At 35.3% G+C, this 26406-nt stretch overlaps 1 protein-coding gene across 2 annotated transcripts in view; it reads left to right on the top strand.

The window, feature by feature from the left end:
* The window catches only part of LOC145690948 (uncharacterized), a 35402-nt gene extending 28763 nt beyond the window's left edge, over positions 1–6639 (top strand). For both annotated transcript variants that reach the window (XM_081766410.1, XM_081766409.1), the window contains exon 2: positions 1777–6639. In XM_081766410.1, coding sequence (XP_081622536.1) covers positions 1777–2425 — 649 coding nt within the window. In that variant the 3' untranslated portion in view covers positions 2426–6639. The remainder of the gene's footprint in view (positions 1–1776) is intronic.
* The last annotated feature ends 19767 nt before the right edge of the window (positions 6640–26406 follow it).

Below are 26406 nucleotides of genomic sequence, written 5' to 3'. Positions count from 1 at the left end.
ATAACGGAAAATTTCTCTACAATTAGCTAAATTTTATAACGGAAAGTTTCTCTACAATTAGCTAAATGTTATAACGGAAAGTTTCCTTACAACTAGTTAAATGTTATAACGAAATTTTTCGAGGCAAATTTGGTGTAGAAAGTAGGGATTTTGAACTCTCAAGAGCCGTAAGAAAATTCCTTTTCAAGTAATGGCTATGCCGGCTAAGCTACAGAAGACGTCGATGATGAGAATGAAAGAAATATTGGAATAAAGAAAGTGGGAGAAGGCAGAACACGGGGAAAACATGTGAACACGTTTGCACAGCACAGTCCCCACTAGGCGGTAGCTGGGTGGAATAGTTTGTACTATTAAATTTACAACACTTCAGTAATAATAATATTAATGATGTAATAATGCTATTAAAAGTTTTAAAGTTGCCTTAAAATTTGGCAAAACTTACTTAAACGTAGGGGTTTCGGGCAAGGGGTTCCGTACCTTCATGAGACACCTCTCAAATTCAACGAAAGCTTTCCGCTAATATTTCGTGTAGAAAATATTCTACTGTACGTTTTCAGGAAAATAACTGTAATAAAAAGACCGGAATATAATTGAACACTAAAGCTTGGAATAAACTAACTTGTAGAGTTTGCAGATGTAATTATATAAGCTTTGCTACAAAAATATATACACAGACCATAATTCAGTGAGCTCTGAAATCCAAAGTAACAAAAGAATGTATAAGATTCAGTCTACAGAGCAATTGTTGCCTAAAGAGTGGCATACACTATTTCGAGAATCGAGATAAGACGAGAAATGTTTACGATACTTTTCGTCTCGTCTCGATTCTCTTCTCCAAAGCATGACGATAGTGTGAGTTAAGCTTGTCCCGGGTAGCATTAAAATGTTCAGTCTAATCCCGATTTTGTTTGATTTGTTTTAGAGTCTAGATGAAGAAATCGTCTTTTCATGGGCAACATTAAACAAAACCGAAGTATTTTTTGCCTAATATCACGTTTCTGCTTGTGATGGTATGACCTGAGCGAAAATAAGTAATTAATTTTTAAATATGCTTCGAGATTATTATTACTAGTATTAGTTCTTAAAATTGGATAGTTCAAGTGTTGAAACAAACGAGTATTCAAATATTTGAATGTAATAAGAAGTGTTATCGCCGATTAATCGCCATCAAAATTCCTAAAGTAAAAAAGAAAATTGCTCGACGCGTATTCGATCGAAGAACCTCCAGATTACTGGTCAAGCGCCTAGACCACTGAACCACGATCACTGCGCTGTAAATGATTCGTCTTTAGTCTGGTTACGTTAAGTTTCTCTGCCTCAGCTTGGAAAGTTGTATGTTTTTTTTTCGTTTCAAAAAGCCTTTCGTGTTCCTCTTATAATGATATAAGTACAGTTTATATTAATTAGTTGAGTTGTTCTTAAAACTTTGGATCACAAGTTCGTTTTTTCTCCACCCGAAACTACAGATAAGACATATTTAATTCACGTACTGTGCATTTGTTTCAAAGCAGCCGCCATTACTTGGTAAAAAACTTATGTCCGCTACAACATAAATGATGGTTCAATTTGACATAGTGAAACAAACCATAGCCTCTTATTTTCAGAATAGAGAGATATGGAGATTTCTCTGTGGTACTCCACTTCATATTTCTATAATATTTCATGTAATAAATTAAGCGTAATTTTATTATGAAATATAGCGAATGATTACATTTTTTTGTTGCTACTTAATCATTATCTCCATTCACATTTCCTTTTTTGTTGAATTTGTTACAGGCGCGATAACGTATTAACTTTCCACGCAGAAGAAGATACGTTTATTACATTAAAGAAAGCCGTTTCTCATTCTTATGAGGAATCTCATACTTGCCTCCAGTTTGGCAAAGGATTTCATCGATCACGTGTGTCAAGACATACGGTGACACAGGAAAGTGAAAAGCGCCATACATACCAAAAGAGTGATAAACGTTTTAGTAAAAGTTACACTTTGTCAAGCGGTAAGTTAGTTCATGCAGGTGAGAAATCCCACATCTGCGGAGTCTGTGGATTGGAATTTAGTGGATGTTCAAGTTTGGCTACGCACATCTTAATACATACAGGAGGAAAACAATACACATGCCAAGAGTGTGGTCGAGAATTTAATCGACCTTCACGTTTGGCTACACACATGTTAATCCACACAGGAGAAAGAGCTCACACGTGCCAAGAGTGTGGTAAGGCATTTGATAGGCGTTCAAGTTTGACTAGACATGAATTAATCCACTCAGGAGAGAAACGTAACACGTGCCGAGAGTGTGGTGAAAGATTTAGTCTACATTCAAATATGGCTACAAACATGTTAATCCACACAGGAGAAATGCTCACACATGCCAAGAGTGTGGTCACGGATTTAAATATCGTTCAAGTTTGGCTATACACATGTTAATCCACACAGGAGAAAAAGCTCACACGTGCCATGAGTGTGGTAAGGCATTTAATCGACGTTCGTATTTGAATAGACACATGACAGTCCACACAGGAGAAAAAGGGTACACATGCCAAGAGTGTGGTCTCGGATTTAAATATCGTTCAACTTTGGCTATACACATGTTAATCCACACAGGAGAAAAAACTCACACATGCCAAGAGTGTGGTAAGGCATTTCATCTACGTTCAAATTTGGCTACACACATGTTAATCCACACAGGAGAAAAAGCTCACATGTGCCATGAGTGTGGTAAGGCATTTAATCGACGTTCAAATTTGGCTAGACACATGATGATCCACACAGGAGAAAATTTTCACACGTGCCAAGAGTGTGGCATGGCATTTAACCGAAGTTCAAGTTTGGCAAAACACGTGTTACTCCACGCAGAAGCAAAACATTACACATGCCAAGAGTGTGGTAAGGCATTTAGTCGACGTTCAAATTTGGTTACACACTTGTTAATCCATACAGGAGAAAAACATCACACATGCCAAGAGTGCGGTAAGGAATTTAATCGACGTTCAAGTTTGACTAGACGCATGTTAATCCACACAGGAGCAAAACCTCACACGCGTAAAGATCCTGGAATGGAACTTATTCAACGTTCGTACGTGTTGAGCCACTCAGTACCAAAACATCACACTTGAAAGATGTGGAAAAGGATATTGTCTACGCTCAAACCTTGCAAAGCATTTAAATTCACAAGTGAAAAGCAAAGAGATGCAAAGAGCGTAGCATGGCATTTACTCAAGGTTCACAAATAGCAAATTAAATGTTAATTCACACATGACGAAAATTTCGCACGCGCGGAGAGTGTAGGAGGACATTTACCGGCAGTTCACATTTGGCAAATCGCATGTCAAAACACAGTTCAATAACCAAACACCAAGCGAAGGGTGTTCAATAGGATTTAGTTTGGAATCAGCTTTGGCAACACACGTAGCTAGACATAGCATATGGAAAAGAATTTTTTATAAGAAATGTTAAGTGCACGATAAATACCCTGCTAAAGAGGTCTACAATAGAATTAAATGTTAAAGGAATCAGACCACATAAGCCCTTGAAATGTTCTACCTGCCCTTTGTAATGGAATGTGAGCTTTGGAAGACAAGTTGTAAAGTCCGTATTTTGGGGGATATGCTACGCATCTACTCTACGAAATTGGTTCCGCATCTACTCTACGAACGGCGCTTCTGCTTTGCCGCCACAGGGATTGCTGCATAGTGAAAAGGTGGTAGATGCCCAGGAAGATTCAAGTGACGATTTCACAAGTGAATGTTTATCTAAAGATAAAAAACTCCAAATATAAACCTCTAAGACTGCTTACATGTAAGAGAGTTAGGGACACCGATAATAAGGGCGCACCCTCCTCATCAGCTACAAGTGTAAATCCAGCAGAAAACATGTTGCATGTCTATTCCAACACTAGGACTTTCTGGACCATCTGCGTTTTCGCTGCATCTTGCTGTCCGATACATGGTTGCACAGTTCCCTTTTCACCGCATATATTTATATTTCCTGTTTCCAGCACATTCTTTCATTCTCATTGACAGAAACTTTGGACCAGTTGAAGATAAAAAGCGGTGAAAAAATGAAGTCCGTCCGTTCCAAATTAGTTAAACTGATCAGACAAACCTTAGGTTAAAATCGTATTAAGGTTGTATGTGTTAAAAAATGACTCACTAATAATAGGGAACATGATTGCACTCCAGTTGTTGACGTCCTTGATTTCAAAGCGACATTAATGGCACTCTTATCCAAAGTGTTAATGACTTTACCGGAATTTGTGCTGTATGTTCGAAAAGAGGGAGTGTACCAAAATTCGTCACACAGTATCTTCTATTCTTTCTCGCTCACAGTCGTTTCTGAAGCTCGGGATGATGATGTAAAGTGAATGTGCATGTGGGTTGTTAAAAATAAGGTTCTTGCTTATCTTTCGTATTTATTACCTACTTTTTGTTGTGTACTCAGAAGTTGTTGAGCATACTGACTTACCAACTTTTCACTCGTTTTATCAGAAAAGTTGTTAAATCAGGTTTTAAGTTTTATTCAAAAACTTTCTGTTTACGTTATAAGTATTTGGTTCTTTAAGACAACGTCACACCTGTCGAAACGAACCAGCATACAAAATTTTAGACCACTGTATTAATATGTCGGTATTTCAACATATTTCTATAAAATTTAAAACTCGATCCTGTAAAATCTAGCAATAATGAGTTAGCAACTTCTGATTCTAGTGCGTCATTTGATTCGCGTTCAAGCTTGGCAAGACAAATTTTAATATACACAAGTGGAAAACTTCACACATACGACGAATGTGGAAAAGTATTTGGTCTATGTTCAAGTTTGGCAAGACATTTTAATACACAAATGAAACTCTCACACGCATGACAACACACAGGTGAAAAGATGATTTATATAGAGCTCACGTTTTACAATGCACATGTTAAAACACACAGGAGAAAACATGTCATTAAATACTAAGGAACAAACAAAAGCGTTCCAAGTGCGTACAAAGGACTTGATTAAGGTTTATATTTCGCAAGAGGTGTATTAATACAAATGGAGAAGAACTGCACGTGTCAAGACTATGAAAAATGGTATATCCGAAGTTCAATTTTGGGGAAACACTATCTCATACACGTAAAAAATGGCTGTACAAAATTGTGAAAAGCGTTTACATGAAGTCCATATTTTGTTAGTGGAAAGACATTGTAAGATGTGTGAAACTAGTTACTGAAAAATCATCTTTGTTCATAAAAAGTTATATTCAAGTTACACACGTGATAAAATATACGAATGCTAAACATCTTAGTTGTCAAAAGTGCGATATAATAAGTTCAATATCTCGTATCAATCTCACGTACTGCCAATTCACGTTTCCGCTCGCGACGATGACAATTCGGCCGTGATCGATTATTCACATTTTTCAGCATTGTGCATGATGCAAAGTGTATGTTTTGAAGCATTTAGGTTTAGTAAATTAAGACAAATCATTGTTGACCAAAAATATACGTTTAAATTAAATTACCATACTGCTAAATATGAGTGAATACACTCAACAAATCACAAAAGATTAGAATCTAACCTAATCGACATCCATGTCACTGAGCTTGTGATAATGCTGATATTTATTGCAGGGAGCACTAATGATTGAGTGATTTTTGCATATGTTTTTCCACAATATATAGACTAAAGGCGGGTTCAAATTTAATCAACATCCACGTCACTGCCTTCTTTCTGTCATTGCTGGCATGTATTGCAAGTAGTGATAATTGTTGACTGCTTTCTGAACACGTTTTTTCCACATTCATTACATTCAAGGCGAGTTCTGTTGTTTTCCCTTGACCCGCAGATGTAGCAAATATCTCCTAGGATTGGTTAGACTCGTTCATCATCGGTAGTTTGTTTTCTGTATTGTGCCAAGCACACCAGCAATTTTTTTGCAAAGTTGATATTTTAGGAGGAGCTTTCAGGTTTTCATTTATTAGTTCTAGTGCTAACTCGTACAGATATGGTCTTCTTGTATTATTTTTGATGTTAAGGCAGTTAAAAATGAAACAGTGTCCGGAAAATAATGAAAATTTTATTTACATTTTTATGTGAAGGCGAAGGGAAAAAAATCACGTTTTGGCTCGCTCTGTAGGAGAATGGCCGTTAGGGTGGTCCTTATTTCGCACGTTGTGTATATCTGAGACCGCACCCCTTTATCTTTTTCCTTTTAATGAGAAAAGTGTTCTCTGCAAATTTCAGTTCATTATGACGACGATAAATGGGACCGCAAAGACATTTTAATCCTTATAGCAATACGATTTAGAAAACAGTAGTTTCCTATATTGCTCAATAGATCGCAATACATTCACGGGTTTAAATTCTTCTATTTCATACCATTTTTTGTGTAATTTGGAGCAGATTTATGAACAGAATTAAATTGGAAATAATAAATAAATGTCAAACAATTGTTTTTACGACCATTTACAACTAAATTGTTCTCTTCTTTGGTTTTAATAACAACTGTTATTGTAAAAGAATTAACTTCAGACTATTTGTAACATGTATTTGAGTTTCTGCATTTTGTACTTGTAATCTTTTCATATGATTGTAATTTTTAGGGGATTGAATTTTCGTTGTGGTTTTTGTATCATCACATGTGATTAAATGAACAAAGTGATTATTATGTGTTCATTGTCTGGTGAAATCAGTTATCGTAGTGGTATTTACCTCAGTAATATGAGAAAACAGATATTGGGTTGATTCTAAGTTACTGACCAACAGACAAGTATTTGGTGCATTCTTTTATAGCATGCGAATGTGAAATTACCTTTAAGAAAGAATGCTCGGTTAGCAATTCGTGAAACAGAAATATTTTGGTCTAAAGCAAGAATACCGATCAAGGATACCACAGCATCGATAAATTCGTTGGATTGTACGAAATGTGACATCGGTTTCAAAAATCAAGTATAGAAAATAGTAAAGGGAAGAGGAGACAAGACATATTTCTTAGATACGTTAGACGATTTATTTGATATAGCGCATGCAAATGCTTTATTTAGACTTAATACAAATTCAAGAAAGGACAAGGAATTCCTTATATCTCAAATGCAAAAAGACGACTTGTGAAGTGGGCGATACGGGTGAATAGTCGATTATAAATTCAAGTGGTGAAGACGAAGATCTATACCAAACAGAACATACAAATTCAATGGAAGGAGTAGATTATGATGAGGTAGTGACAGGATCTTCGAGAACAAGAGGGAAAGTACGTTTTATTACTCCACAACTCGTTGAGGCTTTTGATCGCTATAAATTTATTGATAGAGCTCCATGCACATATTAATCGCAATAGCAGAGGCATTGGGACACTACTTCTTCTAATACTGGACGTATCAATGGAGCTTGTATTCTTCTTGAACAGAAATTGGGAAAAGATCTTTTACATCTTCCGTGTAGGAATCACATTTTTGAATTGAAATTAAGGTGTATATTTGAAGAATGTGTTTCAGTTTCTTCCGGTGCAAATGTGCCAATTTTTAAGCGTTTCCAGAAAGAGTGGCCGAGATTTCAACACAAAAATTTTGTTACATGAATTTCTGATCGAAATGTTAATTCAGTTTCTTTGCAATATAAAAAAAGATACGCTAGTTTTTGTTGTTCAAAATTTGGAAATGCAGAGAAGCATTGCAGAGAAGATTACAGAGAACTTTTGGAGCTTACAATAATTTTTCAAGGAAGTACGCCTTCTGGAGGTATTTCTTTACTTTTGCTTGGAGCTGTACATCAGGCAATTTGGATGGGAAAAGCCTTATCATGTTTAAAAATATTTCTCTTTAATAATCAGTTTAAATTAAATGAGCGGGAAGAAGAAGGACTACGTCAAGTGTGTACTTTTCTTGTTCTAAAAAGCTCGGTTTATGTTGTATGTAAAAGCTTGGTTTGCTTGTTCCAGTGCATCTCATTCACCATATCAAGTTTACAATTTTTGAAGAGCCTTCAAACGTACAAACTTCTAAACTCTGATGTCTCGAGAGTGGCTTTATTAAATTTTTCCTAACATCTATGGTACCTCTCAGAGAAGTGTGAGCACTTTCCTTTTTTGACGAGAATGCCAATAATGAACAAAACACAAAATATCAGAAAAAATTAAAAATAGTGGCAGTTCATATGAAATGATGAAGCGATTTGAACTGCACGCTAGTGAAATGGATGATATTGAAGAAAAAGAAATTGCTGATTTTGTGATAGGAAACATGAAGAAGTTCTTCGAAAGGTTTCGGATTTCTCCAGGTTTTCTAGACCTTGATTCGGTTTGTTGGTCGACAAATGATTGAATTTCTTTTCGGGATAAAAGTAGTTGATAAGCTGCATGTTACAAATGACGCAGCGGAATGAGCGACGTTAATGGAAGATCATAATGCAGTTATAATTAAAATTGAAGAACAGAAACAATTCCTTTTGCAAGGGGCGAAAGACTATAGAAACTTGTTTCCAGGATGTGGAAAAGCTACCTTGCTTAAAAAGTAAAAGTTATCATTAAGTCTATCTACAATTCAAATATTTTTGTCCATTTTTTGGAATATCAGCCACTATCATTTTTACCTGTATTTATTAGCTGATTGATTCTAACTCATGTACATTTTACTAAAGAAGCAAGTGGTATGAGAAACAGATCCAAATATCTTTTCCACAGTGGTTCATAACACTGTGCATTTATTACGGTCCAGCATAGTGCTGTTCGGTACCCACCCTCCTTAACCGGCCACCGTGGAGAACTCTCTATTCTTTGCCCCCAAATAATATAGCTTTGCACTATTTTATTTGTGGGTTCAGAAAGCTCGTCCCCACGACAATCGCTCATAGAAGGCGCGATGCACCTCACCGTACGGTCCAGACTCTGACGGGAATCACCTGGGCGAAGACCTAAGGCGTATTACGAAAATAGACGAGAGCATCACCTACTTTCATGGATTGAACACAAGTTATTCAACAATCACGTTCTCACTACGTCATGCAATCTGTGAAAGAAAAAACTGACAAAATTACATATTACCGTGCCATTTATTGGAAATGAACAAACGTACCTGAAATAAACAAGCTTTTCTATACATTTGTCGCCCCATTTACGTAATGAATTCGTAAGTATACTTTTACTACTCACTTCAATATTTTCTGTCCGCCATGGCTCGTCGATAGGTGTGATCACATTTTAAGTTGAAACACTGCATATCCGTCCAATCCACTCACAAAAACCGTCCTTTCTTCCGATTCATAGAATTTAACAGACAGCCATTTCATGCGAACGCAGTGACAGCATTATGTTGTGATTTCTGTTGGAGAATTGACTTATTTCGACAAATTTTTGTGTTAGTCGCTGACTATAAGTCCATTACCTTAGAGTGCCACCTGCCAAGTCCTTTGTTTCACTCTTAATCTCGATCACGCCCCCTCGTCGTTATAAAATATTACTTGGGGCCGATTTACGTTAATAATGACTTACTTGAAATCACCAGAATATTCAGTGTATTGCTGAATCATGTTTCGCACACACACCAACACACATCGAAGTCCAACTAAAACTCCATTCTTTCCTTTTCCTTTTCTTCTAATCTGACTTTTAGCACCACCAGGCGGCAGCATGATCAACAAGAAGCATTCACCGCACAAAGTGTACAAATTCAGATTAACGTCACATAATGCACCAACGCAGAATTTGCGTTTATACGAAAATATTTTAACCAAAATTTTGGTACAGTTACATTGGCGGTCGAAAGGAATGTACGTGCACCATTGAATAATGGTAAACGTTCAAGAACCCTGACTGTAGTTTCACTTCAATAATCACTACTATTCCAAAGTCAAGATGAACACTAGTTCACAAGGAAGTTTATAAGAACTTTCGTCGAGTTATACCTCATCAGATGTAAAAGTTTCATTAAATTTCATTTAACGTAGAAAAACGACAAACGCGTGGGGCATTTATACACTTACATAAAAGTTTTATGGGGCTTTTATATATAAAGTCTGTAAAGTCTTCTCTTTTTTTTTTTACCTTCGGTACTGCCACTAATTTAAACATTTATATATGCATGACTCACAATTGATATACAAATAATTCTAATGATATACCTTTAAAATACGAATTACAATATTGCTATATGCGCTCTTATTGTTAAAAATAACACAAACATTGTATGAAATCATGGCATTATTTAGAGGTAAAATATTCACATTATGCAAAAACTATAGAACATGAACAAATAATTATTATAAACAACTCAACTTTTCAACAAATAGATAAAACAAATATTATTTGAATAATATATTTCAATATTCCACAAAAGGAAATGAACAAACTTATTCTACACACATTATATTTAAATTGCATAAACGACGAAGCATACTTTCACTTCTCATGCTATTCTGACAAAGAAGTTACGAAAACAAAATTGTTATTCACAAATACAAGGATTACACATCATTTAAACATAATAACTACATGAAATAAGTTTATTACCACTCTTTTGTACTGTAACAATAAGAGTGAGGCCGGATAGAAGTAAGTCTGCCACACTTTTACGCTAACAAGCGCCTATCCACTTAAATTTTTAAGTCTCCCTTCCCCATTACATTTATAATTTCATCCCACCCCTTTGGAATGGCAACAAGACCTTCTAGTGAGGTAGGAGTATAAAACAACATAGAAAAATGAACCCAAGGTTAAAAATAATTGAGGGGGGGGGGGAGTTGCCATTCATAATTCAATACTCGCGTCAGAGTGTTCCACTGACACATAAAAACTTACTCTCACTCTGACAACATCAGAGCATATCATCGTTTACAATCTTAATAATACATGAATGCTATACAATTCACCTCATACATTTGGTGTTTTAAGATCTTACAGTTAGTCTTGATAACTTAACGCAAAGCATCAAAAAGACAATACGATAATTCATGTAAACGAGTTTGTATCTCATATTTCCTTTACATATGAATACTAATAAACAACATTTTCATACATATTAGCATTTAGGAAATAATCATATCTGTTATTTTTATTTTACACGTCACGTCTGTTTAGCTTAGGATTCAGCAATCGAATAAAGCTAACAAAAGAGTACGATACTGACAATCTAGCTTATCATTTAAATGTTGCAAATATGTGTCACATTTTAACAGCTCTTTCAACAACAACTGAACATTAAACTTTATTACATTCACTCTCATTGAAAACAGACAAACTAACTTTCGTTATATTCAAAGAATTCACATTTACTAACGTTTCCGGTTCACAAGAATCAGTTTTTTCACTATTTTCTTTTACAGAATCAAATTCCTTTTCATGAATATGTTTCTTAGCTAATTCTAACCAGATGTTCCTAGTTTTTTGAGTGGGTCTCCACACTCTCATACGATCAATAGAATGTACGCCACAAGATTCTCCAGTTAAAGGATCTACAAGTTCAAAGACTGTCTGAAATTTTATTTTTACAAAACAGTGGACCTTTGTAAAACATGAAAAACTTGCGAATCTTTTTGTCTACTGTTGAACTCAAATGTGATTGCAACAGAAATACCAAATCATTTTCTTTTATTTTGTATTTTCTTTCTTGGGATGCAATATATTTCTCATTTCTTTTTCTAACCTTTTCAATTTTGCGGTAGTCAGCCATTATGAGCTTATTTTCCCAATTCACAGGTTCATTTTCATCATAACTTTCGTTTGTTACAATGCCAAAATGCTTCAACACAGAATAATTTGCTTTTACATTCAAATGAAGACTAGCAGGGCTGGCACCCAAACTACTACACACAGAATAATTTAACAAAATGACAATTTGAGGTATGTGCCTCTCCCAAGAAGTATGTTCTTCGTTACACAACAATTTGAACAACCTATTCGTCTCCCTATGGATTCGTTCTACAATTGAGCTCTTTGGATGGTAAGGAATTACATAGTGAATTTTAATACCATATTCTTCCATTTTAGATTTAAATGTTGCTGATACAAAACATCCACCATTGTCTACTAGTATGGATTTTGGAATTCCCATGGTTACAAAGTAATAATATTCTAAACATCTCAAAACACATTTGGTCGTTGCATTTCTGATTGGGAACATTGTGTAATATCTGCTAAATACATCTAAAATTGACAATGCAAATTTATTTCCAGTATGAGAAGGTGGATAAGGTCCTAACAAATCAATCGAGACCATGTCTCTTACATTCTTTACAGCTAGAGTTTGTAAAGGTCTAGCTGGTGGTTAAGTTTCAACTTTCGTACGTTTACATACAGCACAATCACGCAAATAATTGCTAATATCTCTACGCATGGACTTCCAATAACAACAATCACTAACAAAGCCTAAAACCTTTTCAAAACCAAAATGACCTTGTTCATGATAATTTTGAATTACATCGTTCACAAGTGAAGAAGGAATACAAATTTTCCATTGATTAGGAAAATGGTAACTGCGATTCAACAAAATTCCATTTTCAATTTTGTAAAATTCACCAATATTACGATTCTTGACTTTAACATAAGGATCATTAGGATTCTCTAACTACTTCATGATATTTTCATACTCCGGATGTTCTCTTTGCTTGCTAATTAAATCTTGAACAGACAAATGTTTAAAACAAGAAGGCAACACCTCGTACTTATTAACTTCATGCTTTTCAACCTCAGGAAACAAAATGATACGTGACAATGCATCGCTAGCTTGATTATCTTGACCTTTAATATACACAATTTGTACATCAAATCCCTGAATTTGTAAGCTCCAACGAGCAAGTCTAGAGTTCCACTGTCTCCTTTTGTGCAAATATACCAATGAATTATGATCCGTGTAAATTTTTACATGTCTTCCATACAACAATTGAGACCAACGTTTAAGCGCGACTACAATTGAAAGACACTCACGTTCAGTCACAGTGTAATTTTTCTCTGCAGGTTTTAACGTTCTACTATAAAATCCTAAAATATGTTTCTTACCGTCTACTTCTTGAAAAAGTATGTTTCCCAAAGCAACTGAACTACAATCTGTAATTAAACAAAAATCATGATCTAACAAAGGATGTGCAAGCATCACCTCCTGAACTAAATCACTTTTCAATTGGTTGAAACTGTCTTCACAAGATTGATCCCAGATCCATTTTTTATTTTTCCTTAACAAACCAAACAAAGGTTCAGATTTTTGAGCGAAATTTTCAACAAATATGGCACACCACTGGAACAAACCTAAAACTCTTTGTAATTCTTTCAAATTTCTAGGCCTTGGTAGGTCTTTGATACACTGTACATAAGAAGGATTTTTTGTTATGCCTTGCGGACTGATGTCAAACCCTAAAAAACTAAATTTCGTGTTACAAAAAGTACACTTTTGTAGATTTAAAGTCATGCCAGCCTCGTAAACTTTCTGAAATATTTGATCCAAAAATTGTAACTGTTCTTCAAAAGTCATAGAAATTACAGAGACATCATCGATGTACGAGACTACTTTTTCATATAAACCTGCCCCAAGGACAGTTTGCAAACACAACATAAAAGCAGCTCCTCCGTTTATGTAACCAAACGGAACTCGAGTATACTGATACATTTTACCGTTCCAACAAAAAGCTGTGTATTGTTTACTTTCTTTACTTAAACATACTTGTAAATAACTTCCCACAAAATCTAAACAAGACACGAATTGAATTCCTTGAAATTTGATGAGAAGATCATCGATCTTATTGACTTTTAACTGCTTTAATTTTACAAATTTGTTCAATTGAGTTAAATCTACAACAGTACGAAGTTTACTAGTGTTTTTCTTAGCTACACACAACAAAGGATGACAATGCACAGAAATACATTCTTCCACTACGCCACATTCTAGCCACTCAGCTATTTACTGTTCAATATTTTCCTTATATTTAAAGGGTAATGGGTACTGACGTTTTACAATCGGTTGATCAGTCTCAACTTCGATAGCGTATTCAAATTTATTATATTTACCTGGCAAATCGCTAAAAACCAATCTATGTTTCAATAACAAATCATAAAGTGGTTGTGTTTGAACATTAGATAAATTTTCAATTTCAAGAACTTTTGTTCCAATTTCAGTAACAGAAGGAAAGTGACTTTGGGTATTACGAGTAGTTTTGCTTAAATTACAAATGTCCTGATTTACTTTTACATTATTATGAGACTTTTGAATTTCCTCATCCAATTTATGTATTTGTTCCCCATAAAAATGATACAAAAAATTTACTTCAGCAGCTTCGTTCAAATGTGCTTGTTTTATTTGCTCTACATTTAAATCATTGTTGGTAGTATACTTATCTACGTGTTCAAATGCTTTACTGTTTTCTAATAAACTATCCATGCATTCCTGCGTCAGCTGTTTCTTATGCATTTCTAAATTCTTAACTATTGGACACTCTAGCACAGGTTCGACTACATCTTCGTTCTCGCTTTCAATGGCAAAATCAGTGTCAACACAATTCACATTATTTAAATGAAAACCAACCTTATTAACACTCTCTCTAGTAAGTATTTTTACTTTACCTTTATTTTCATTATTCAGAAGGGGGTCACTACCAAATCCGTGCTCATACTCTTTCATTGGTACCTTACAAGTGTTAGGGTCGTAACCTACAGTAACAGATTTCTCGCCAAAGTCTAATTTCGCATTAGCTAGCGATAAGAAATCTCTGCCTAGCAGACAATTACAATTAAGGTCACTGACAACAATAAATCTAACATCACAAGTTACAGGTCCAATTTCTACACAGAGGGTAACCTCACCCTTAACTGATTTCGTTCTTTTTCCACTATAATCTACCAGAACAATTTGAGGAGCGGGTTGTAATACAGCGTTTGACACTATATTGGATATTTTCTTCCATGCGTTATAGCTTAACAAACTAGCCGAAGCACCTGAATCGCACAGAGCGTACAGATTCTCATTCATGATTTTGACAAGAATTTCAGCAGTGGCACATGAATTCACATTAGTTTTACAAAAATCTTTAGTTTCCTCTTCGTCAGATGAGAAAACATCATCCCACTGTACTAAGTTTATTAAATTTTTATCAAGCTTTACAAAAACAGTCTGACCATTTGGAAGGAGTGCATTATATAACTCACTACTACACGTTTGATTTAATTCCCTGCTATGAGCACTCTTCAGGCAGGGTGTTTCTAGTTTGGGGGAGGAAATCTATTTTGAAACCCAAAATTGCCTGCAGCAGTATTCACGAAATTTGGTCTCGGTGGCCTAAACCCAGTAGGATTACCAAAGTTCGAAGGATTTACAAAGTTTCCATTACTGAAACCAGTCTGAGGTGAATTCCTCGTTTGAGAATTACCATTCGTTGGCTTATTAGTCACACCACTAGTGGCTTCACTTTGGTTTACGTTATCATTGTTATTACCTACATTTGAACCATGATTACAAAAACACACACTTTCTTCATGCCTATCAGAACTACTATTATTACTCCACTTTTTCTTTTTGTTTCTACGAAAGGATTTTTTTCTTTTTCGATTACCTCTGTTATTTAAATTTTCGTTCGAATGTACCTGATATGACTCATCACAGTCATTAACGTTATTCTGATTACTTTTACGCTTACCGTTCTTATTAACAGACACCTGGTTGACTTTCAGGAACCTATGATTATTGCTGTTGTTACGGTTATCAGACCAGGGAATTGCTTCTAATCTTTGTATGACGGACAATACAGAAGACAAATTCATAGTAGACAAAGTTGTTAACTGACGTCGGTAGTAAGGTGGAATCAAATTGAGAATTATACTGATAGCTAACGATTCTTTTATGTCGGGATTAATTTCTTGAATCTTATTACATCTATATGACACGAAATTGTACACACTTCCGTCGACTTTTGCATCATATGGTTTGTATTGCAATACCATTAATTTGTTAGCACGAACCTGTTCATTCTCAAACTTTAATTTGAACAATTCGGCAAAACGATCGTAAGAAGTGAAAAACCCACAATTGTTGATGTACCAATTTTGCGCAGAACCAGTCAACAAAAATTTGATGTCTAAATATTGATTACGAGAAATTGACATAAGCGAAGCTTGATCTTCAAACTTGCGTAAGAAAGCAGTGGCAGTCAATTCATTTTCGTGACCAGAGAATTTCTCGAAAGAATCTAAATCTCGTGACTTTATAGCTACCTTTCTTTCTCGCTTTTTCCTCCGTTTGATAGTTTTTACCCCAACAAAGCTATTATCACTGTGAGAATCCGAAGAATCATTTTCACTCAACAAACAACTAACATCGTAATCAAGAAAAGGGTTGGTGTTTTTACGTACGCTAGTGTCAAATTTTTCTTCTTTAATTTCCACCTCAGATTTTACGTTTCCTACAAGCGTTGATGACCTAATTTGACTTTCAATCATACTCACGCGCAAGTTTCTGACCTCTTGATTCACTATCTCGAATTTACTTTCTACTTCACCCTTTACATCATCTATCATTGTTTGGGTATGATGAGCTATTTCACGGGCCGCAATACTAACATCATAAATCTCGCGGACATTTTGATCTAACTTCATGATTCTACTTTCGTGTTCTCCCACTTTTTCCTGCGCTCGCTCAGCTTTGTCATTTACTAAGTTGACATCGGAACTTAAATCCTTAACTTTATTTCCAATCATTATAATACGTTCCTCGGTGTCCCTAACTTGATCTCCTAACTGATTAGCTTTAGCATTGACAAAACGTATTTTGTCTTCGTTATTTTTCACGTCAAGCTTAACCTCATCAACTTTTGTTTCTTGTACATTTAATTTCTCTTGAAACTGTGCTGACAGTTTTTCAAAGTTATCCGCACAAGTACGACTAACCCTGTCTATTTCACTTCTCATTTGCACTAACTCAGTCGACAACGTCTGAATTTGCCCATCCATCCTATGTTCTAACGTTTCTAATTTACCTGTAAGGTCGTTAGAGAATTTTTCTATCTGAGCTTGGGTATCAGTTTTCGACTCGTTAATGACTTCATTGAGCTGTCGCTTAGTGTCATTTACACTACCATTAAGTGATTGCATTTGTTCTTTAGTATCGTTAACAGCATCATTAAGTGATTGCATTTGTTCTTTAGTATCGTTAACAGCATCATTAAGTGATTGCTTAATGTCATTAATAGCTTCAAGCAAAGTTTGCAAACTCAAATTTTCACTTTCTGCCATGATTGCAAGTTACAAATATACAAACACAACAAACACCAATAATATCTTCAATTTGGCGCATATAGCATATCATGAGAAATAAAACCTGTCAAATATTACACCTAGATCTTCTCCCAGATGTTACATCCGTTACGAATCAATTAATAAAAACGTGAATTATTATTAATTGATCCGTCCCTGGAGGGAAACGCCATTCTATTACGGTATCTGGGCTCGATCCGTGTACCTTCCTGATTGAGACTTTTGTCCCTGTGAAGGGCTTAGCCATTCTATTACGGTCCAGCATAGTGCTGTTCGGTACCCACCCTCCTTAACCGGCCACCGTGGAGAACTCTCTATTCTTTGCCCCCAAATAATATAGCTTTGCACTATTTTGTTTGTGGGTTCAGAAAGCTCGTCCCCACGACAATCGCTCAAGGAAGGCGCGATGCACCTCACCGTACGGTCCAGACTCTGACGGGAATCACCTGGGCGAAGACCTAAGGCGTATTACGAAAATAGACGAGAGCATCACCTACTTTCATGGATTGAACACAAGTTATTCAACAATCACGTTCTCACCACGTCATGCAATCTGTGAAAGAAAAAACTGACAAAATTACATATTACAGTGCCTTTTGTTGGAAATGAACAAACGTACCTGAGATAAACAAGCTTTTCTATACATTTGTCGCCCCATTTACTTAATGAATTCGTAAGTATACTTTTACTACTCACTTCAATATTTTCTGTCCGCCATGGCTCGTCGATAGGTGTGATCACATTTTAAGTTGAAACACTGCATATCCGTCCAATCCACTCACAAAAACCGTCCTTTCTTCCGATTCATAGAATTTAACAGACAGCCATTCCATGCGAACGCAGTGACAGCATTATGTTGTGATTTCTGTTGGAGAATTGACTTATTTCGACAATTTTTTGTGTTAGTCGCTGACTATAAGTCCATTACCTTAGAGTGCCACCTGCCAAGTCCTTTGTTTCACTCTTAATCTCGATCACTCCCCCTCGTCGTTATAAAATATTACTTGGGGCCGATTTACGTTAATAATGACTTACTTGAAATCACCAGAATATTCAGTTTTGCAATACTATTTTTAATGAGGTATATACATATTTGAAGATAACGATGGATTTTCCAAATCATATGACAACTAACACTCCTTTTTACATAGCGTCTGGTAACAAGATCATAACATGATCAGCAAAAGAAAATTGCTGAATCATGTTTCACACACACACCAACACACATCGAAGTCCAACTAAAACTCCATTCTTTCCTTTTCCTTTTCTTCTAATCTGACTTTTAGCACCACCAGGCGGCAGCATGATCAACAAGAAGCATTCACCGCACAAAGTGTACAAATTCAGATTAACGTCACATAATGCACCAACGCAGAATTTGCGTTTATACGAAAATATTTTAACCAAAATTTTGGTACAGTTACATTGGCGGTCGAAAGGAATGTACGTGCACCATTGAATAATGGTAAACGTTCAAGAACCCTGACTGTAGTTTCACTTCAATAATCACCACTATTCCAAAGTCAAGATGAACACTAGTTCACAAGGAAGTTTATAAGAACTTTCGTCGAGTTATACCTCATCAGATGTAAAAGTTTCATTAAATTTCATTTAACGTAGAAAAACGACAAACGCGTGGGGCATTTATACACTTACATAAAAGTTTTATGGGGCTTTTATATATTAAGTCTGTAAAGTCCTCTCTTTTTTTTTTTACCTTCGGTACTGCCACTAATTTAAACATTTATACATGCATGACTCACAATTGATATACAAATAATTCTCATGATATACCTTTAAAATACGAATTACAATATTGCTATATGCGCTCTTATTGTTAAAAATAACACAAACATTGTATGAAATCATGGCATTATTTAGAGGTAAAATATTCACATTATGCAAAAACTATAGAACATGAACAAATAATTATTTTAAACAACTCAACTTTTCAACAAATAGATAAAACAAATATTATTTGAATAATATATTTCTATATTCCACAAAAGGAAATGAACAAACTTATTCTACACACATTATATTTAAATTGCATAAACGACGAAGCATACTTGCACTTCTCATGCTATTCTGACAAAGAAGTTACGAAAACAAAATTGTTATTCACAAATACAAGGATTACACATCATTTAAACATAATAACTACATGAAATAAGTTTATTACCACTCTTTTGTACTGTAACAATAAGAGTGAGGCCGGATAGAAGTAAGTCTGCCACACTTTTACGCTAACAAGCGCCTATCCACTTAAATTTTTAAGTCTCCCTTCCCCATTACATTTATAATTTCATCCCACCCCTTTGGAATGGCAACAAGACCTTCTAGTGAGGTAGGAGTATAAAATGTTATATGATGTTTTGTTGTTCTGAGATTGGCGTAGCAATTGTGTACACTTTCTTTTGTGAAATCGTATTTGAGATCACTTCTTCACTCTCCACCCAGTATTACAAAGTTGGTTCGGAGTCCAACTCCCTTTTAGCCTCGGTCTCGAAAACGTCTTTGGCTTACTGGTTCGAAGATGATGAGAAAGGGCACTAACAGTGGTAGAGCTTGGTACTGGAAATCGAAACCCAGGTAACATATGAAGACTGTGAGCCGAATCTAATTAGGTGGGATAAGCTTGACTAAATCAAAGAGACCATTACACTTGACTTTTTATTTAAAAAAATAAAAATATAAATACAGATGAGTTTTACAAAATCGGTTACTTGGAATGACAACTTGGAAGTTTTACTACATCACTTAAGTGGGAGCACAACCCCTATAATACCTAATGGGTGCTAGAAAATTTTTATACTAAACCGCGATTTATTGAAAATAGTGAAATGTGAACTTCGTACATCGCAACTTGCATTGGCCCGAAGGGAAAAATGTTAATTCTCGAAGAGGGAATTTGGTCTCAAGTTGAAGGGACTTCGTATTCGACACTATACATTCTCAAAGTGCGACTACAAATCTCAAAGTACTCATCCCGAGTTGAAGGGGGAACTTAGAAAAAATAATCACATACCTGATGTTATACCAGGCGGCCGGGACTGAGGAAGACTCACACTCGTTGATCGTCGGCTTCAGAATCAACCGGAGCGGCGAGCAGGCCTCGCTTATAAAGGCGTTACGTCCCACTCATTTCTGCCAGTTTGACGTCGCTCGAAAGCGACGTCACGAGCCTCATCGAGCTTGGGAGAGACTTCTTCACGCGCATGCTCAATAGTGGTTACGACTTCTAGTTTTTTCTATGATTTTTCTCTATCACGCCGCGATTGAAATTCCTATTTTACATTTATTTTTAACAGTTTATATTTCACACCTAACTCTAACTACATAATAGATTTTGGAATATTTAGGGAATACCATGGTTTTCGTGGTATTCCCTAAATATTACCTCTAGGACCCAGCTCTGTGATCTGAGTAAATCAAAGCCAGGGTCATACCACTAATACATGCGTGTGGATTGGTGTCAATGAGGCATCAGGTCACTAATTCAATCTGACCCTCAACTGACTCCGTTCTCCCTATCTCTCTTTTCCTTACTACACACACAATTTGAAAAGCGCGGGGGTCTCGCCCCATAATTTGGGTCCGGCTTAGGACTTCGAGTCACAACTGTGTAACAGTTATCCGCCGACCTCGGTAAAAAAAAATAAACAAAAAAAAATGTCGAAAGTTATCTTTCTGGCATTTATATTCAAGTATAGAAACGGTTGTCCAAGGCAAGTTGCTGGGAGTTAAAGGGTTAATATAGAACTGGCCTTACGTCAGGCGCTAGGAAACTAAAAACAAACTTTCTTGAGGGATTGGGAGATTATGCACGACTAAACTGCAAGAGAGCGGGATTGTAAGATTTCATGTGTCTTAACTAACTATAGTACGTTTAAATGTTACTCAATTCCATTAACAAACTAGTAGATTAAAACTATGTAGGATGAAACCTTACAATCATGGATTCCTTCTAGCTTATAACTATCAAAAGGTTTTGTGTGACTCACAATAGTATATGTATTTTTTTTTTGTTTTTTTTAAACCAATTTCTAACCATATTATTAAGCATGACTTCGAACCGATTATGAGTACAACTTCTAGTATTATAAAGAAAATTAAGATTTTGTGTGTTTACTGATTTTTTAAGTACAATTGTCTTTGCTGTACTGAGTACAAATATAGTTATACGTGTTAAACTTGATTGTCTCAGGCTACTAATTTTCTTCAACTATAAATGAAAGAATTTCAACATTAAGTACACTCAAACAAAAGTAGCGTGAAGCGCTTTAAAGTTTGATTGAGATGGACGATAAAATTATAAGAGTAGTTTTCATTGGTTATAGTATAAGCCAAATGGGAAAAACGTGCAATGATATAGACTAGTACACTCAATTGGGTTGCCTGAATTTTTTTTAAAAATTATTGCGGGGTTGTGCCTTACAGTTTGTGAACAACATTTCTTATGTTGTTTCAATATACCAGTTATACTTCATAAATAATAGGCTATATTCTACTTTCCAGAATCAAGTGAATATTTTATAACCTGTAATGTATTGAAAGTATTTGAGTACTCCATTACATATCTGGTAATATATTTATTTGTAACATAGAAGCGATTGCATACTAAATGATTAAATCGCATATGTAAAATAACTTGAATAATTAACAGCTAGCGATTAAAACAGTTGCTGAATGCTTAATAAATGTGTTAAGTGCGTCTATACGCATTTTGTATTCAACTCATCCCAATGTTATCGAAGAATAGATCTTACATTATTAACTATTGTTTTCTTACATGGGTAATGCAATAAATGTATTATATTACAAACTTACTGTATAGCTCTGTCCTATACAGGGTAATCATAGTATGTACATGTGTTTTTTCTAAACTTCTACTCAGCCGGATTGCTATTGCAACCTTCGATTTGGTTTCTCTCATCCTGTGTGGTATACATTACGCTAGACACATTGATATTTTTTGGATACTGGCAATTTTCAGACATTACCAACCAATTAGTGCATTTTAGCGCACCTAGGGATTTATATACCATTACTTTAAATTTCTTTTTCCATGAGTGGTTCTGTTATCACGAGGGAGACTGAATGGTTACAATACTGTGCCTATGGTTAGTGTGTTAGCTTATGCCCTAATGGCCTATGATAATAACTGATACAAAATCTAGTAATCAGGAATGCAGTTACATTTGCTATACCAGAGTACATGTTTCTTACATGGGACTACATAACGTTTCTTTATATTTAGGGGGGAGTGTTAGGGGGGGTTATTGGTTAGTATTGTTAGTATTCCTCTTCTTATTATTATTAACAATAGTAATTGCGGATTTTAAGTTTTTTTTTAATATACCCACCGAAATCGAGAGGGATTTCTTTGCGGTTACAAAGGAAATTTTACGAAGTAAAATTACATCATGTGTCATCATGTTGGTGGTTCTTGTTGATTTATAGAATAGATTTTAAACGCAAAAGTTAACCACAACATGAGCTATAGTTGATATATTTTTTTAAAACACACCGGAAGTATGTTCCGTTCTTTCTTTTAATTCTACTAGCCTTGACAGATAACAGGCCTCGATTTCCGTTGTGGTGAACATTTCTGTTTTTAAATCTTAAATACATCGTGTAAGTGATTTAAATATACGGAGAAAGATTCTATATGAAGACGTCATGGTGACCTTGTTGTTGATCCACAGTTAAATACAATGTGCAATGGATAATTTAATCGCCTCTTGTCCTGATAAATTACTTCCTTGTCCTGTTCGCTTCGGTGTTTGCCAAAAGATAGCTATATAGAGGGTTCCAAAACTTACGGTCTTTAACATGGTGAAATGAAAATGTGTAAACTCGATTACCATACTCACATATAGACTTCTTTAAATGTCTAAAAACAAACTTGTGCTTTTACTTAACCAAACAATAGAAATTGAATTTTTACATTTAGACAATAACTTTCCATGGTTTTTGGTACGTTAGATCGTGGTTATTACAATGAAATTAAGTTGTTTCATATATTGAAAAAGTTTTAAAGTCTCTTGACATTGTTTACAATCTTCTTATGATTTTTCACAACGCTGATTTGAAAGGAATTTTTATTCCTTTTATTTTGAGTCTTTTCACTTGTCCATTTTTTTTGTGTTTGTACTGATACAAGAAGAGTTTTTCACCTGTAAGCAATGAACTGAGGTAAGTCAATGGGAGTCTGTCCGTAGATAAAAGAGATTTTCTTGTCACAGTAGAAGTTTATAATTCTTACGGCACAGAGAAAGTTCTGTATCCGGATGGAAGTTTAGGTTTTAGGTCACTGTTGTCCACTAATAAACAGTGGTGGATTGACAATAACAAAAATCAATTTCCATATCGTCCCTCTTTGTCAGCCCTGGATGGGCCGACAGGCTGCAATCTGGATCCTTGGGTACCTCCAGATACCAGGGGGGGGGGGCTTACTCTAGACATCACACTGGGTAGGCAATGGATATAGATCTGCAATCAAAGAGGCTATTAGGCTACATAATCATTAATGCGTTACATAATAACCTTGGCTTATGCGAAGTACTTGTTTATATAGGAAGTCCACCGAATCCCTTTTGTAATTGTTCATTATATATATATTTTTAACGGGACTGACCACACATCAAATCTAAGAAAGATATAGTAATCAATGGAACCTGCAGGGGTTACCCAAAAATGAGGCTATTCGAAAATGAGAGTCGAATACAGAATGTTTTTCCTCCAGATGTACTGAATGTGCTGACCACACATCGTCAGAATCTAGGTATAGAAACCTGTTTAAATATTGTATGTGATTGTAGTAATATCACAAGAATCAATTTTTGTACCATTGAACAACTAAACCGGAAGCCTAGAATTAAGTGTATGTGCGCTGACATTATTGTTAGGATGCCTCTTGTGTTCAAGCAGTGACTGTGGATGAAGATCAAAACAACGTCACGGTAAGACAAGTTCTTCTCAAATTGATTGATGTACCTAACTCGGTTTGTTTCTTTGTGAGTGGAATGATAATGATGGAGGAAACTGAATTAATAAATATTCTTTTCATTTACTGTAATGATTAATGGGTGATGAATCATATGGTGAGTAAATCCAAGGTACTTTACAAGATGGGCGATACCTGGTTTATTATGAAAACGTCAGGACGTAATTGCCATAGTGACATACATTTGCCGTATATTTTGTTTTGAGATGTAGTCAGGTTGAGGACTAGAGTGTTAAAAGGAAGTTTGAATTTAGCCAGCGTGGCGAAAATGAGCTAATTATACAGCTTGGTATAGTGATAAGTGGCTTGTAAATTTTCAGCTCAGCTGACGAATGTTCGGAGAGAGAGGGGAAAAAGGGGGTTTTGCATCTCAACTGAGAGAATTCATCTAGTATACTGTTACAGACGCCGGCTTCCGACCAGGGACTTCTGAACATTGTCAGATAAGTATTTTTGCATTGTTTTTCCTAATTTAGAGAATAAGAAGTGGTCAGTCGTTCAGATTTCTATGCATGAGTACAAAAAGTATATTGTATACTATCTTTTATACCTTGAAATGTTAATATTATCTACCTTTTTTTAATTAAACTTTACCAAAGATTGTGAGATTTGAATTTAGGTTACTTCGTACACCATGGAACTATTAAATAGAGTTGAGATTCAACAAGACTTACTTAAATCTAATTATACTTTTACAAATACGCCAGTTAACATAATTAGTTCCAAAGTATCTTCAAAATTTATATTAATCAATCTTAACTAAAAATTTAATACAAACTCAAGCAAACTAGTATCAATTTTTTATAGTTGTTTCATACTTGAAATTCATCGCTAGTTTTACACTTTATACCTCTTTTTACACTTTACTAAAAATTTTCAATTATATCACTCAGACTGGTATAAATTTGAATCGTGTATTATTTCCTAATTGTTAGTCATTTCTAGTTTTACACCTTATTACCCCTGTGGGTACCCATAATGTTCAAGATAAGACGTAACTCACAATAGGGCAATCCAGCACTTGAGAAATTCTCAGTTAACGTGCATTGTTTTTTTTTAAATTGTATGCGGAATTTCCTCTTTTTTTTTACAAACTAGTGTCTCACTAAATTCTTGACAATATGTTATCCCAATTGTTACAGATTTCTTGAAATAATATTGTAGGGTTTTGAGCTCTATAACGTTAATTGTTGACAATTGAGGCCCTTCGAGGAGGCAGTCTTATCTTGTACACATTGTAATTTGTTCATTATATTTGCAACCCTTTGTAGGTAGCTTAGTAAGAATAACAAAGAAAAATGTCAAATTCCCTTGTCAAAGTGAATTGACAATCAAGTGATTAAAATAACTATCTTTTAACAAAAATATAAAAAGGAAAATGAATACTCAGTTATTTCCAAGGCGTAGGTCCTGTCACTGCTTTTACCTGGGCAGGTTCTGCTACTTCGGCTTCTGAAAGGAAAAACCTGAAACGAAAAATTCTCCCACACACACATAGTATTATAGGCTGGACGCGGGGACCTGAAGTTGAGTGTAGTGTCCCGGGTACTTAATAGTCGAATTTGACGAACTTGGTAGTTAAGGCGTGACTGGATTTAAAGAAGAGTTACCTTTATTTAATTTCTAAATATTAAGTATGATGCTGAGTATTGCACTGTGTTAATTATTAAGTATGATAACCAACGAGTTTAAATAAGATCTTTACTTTGTGGTTCATATTTTTCAGCTTGTTGGAGTATACGTATTATCTGTTGCTCGGAGAACGCAAAGGAAGGAGAAGGGAAGACTTACGTCTCCTAAGACACTAAGGGGAGGTTTCTTGTTACGGGGTAAGTACTACCTCCCTGAATTGTTAGTGTATTATTTTTGAAACATGCGTTTTCAATTTCTTCACGTCAGGCTACCAATTGGTTTTACTAGTGAGTGTTAACTTAGTTGAGGGCTAACTCGAGTGCAATGAAATCACAGTTCATATCCTGGGAGTATCCCATACCGATTGTTATTATTACGGAATTAAGTGAAAAACCACAATGAAAGAGATTGACCAAAGTTACAATGTAACAGTGCTTATCAGAAGTGCGTGTTGCTTTACTTGTGATTTTAGTAAGTGATTCCCTAAGGAGAAACAAAAACGTTGTTTAGTGTGTGTCACTCATACATAAAGTGCGTGAGTCGGGGCTCGATCTCCGACTTATCTGT

The sequence above is a fragment of the Thermobia domestica genome, chromosome 7 (assembly GCF_964235325.1).
Source record: "Thermobia domestica chromosome 7, izTheDome1.hap1.1, whole genome shotgun sequence".
NCBI classification, from domain to species: domain Eukaryota; kingdom Metazoa; phylum Arthropoda; class Insecta; order Zygentoma; family Lepismatidae; genus Thermobia; species Thermobia domestica.
This window is presented reverse-complemented; position numbering and strand designations above follow the sequence as displayed.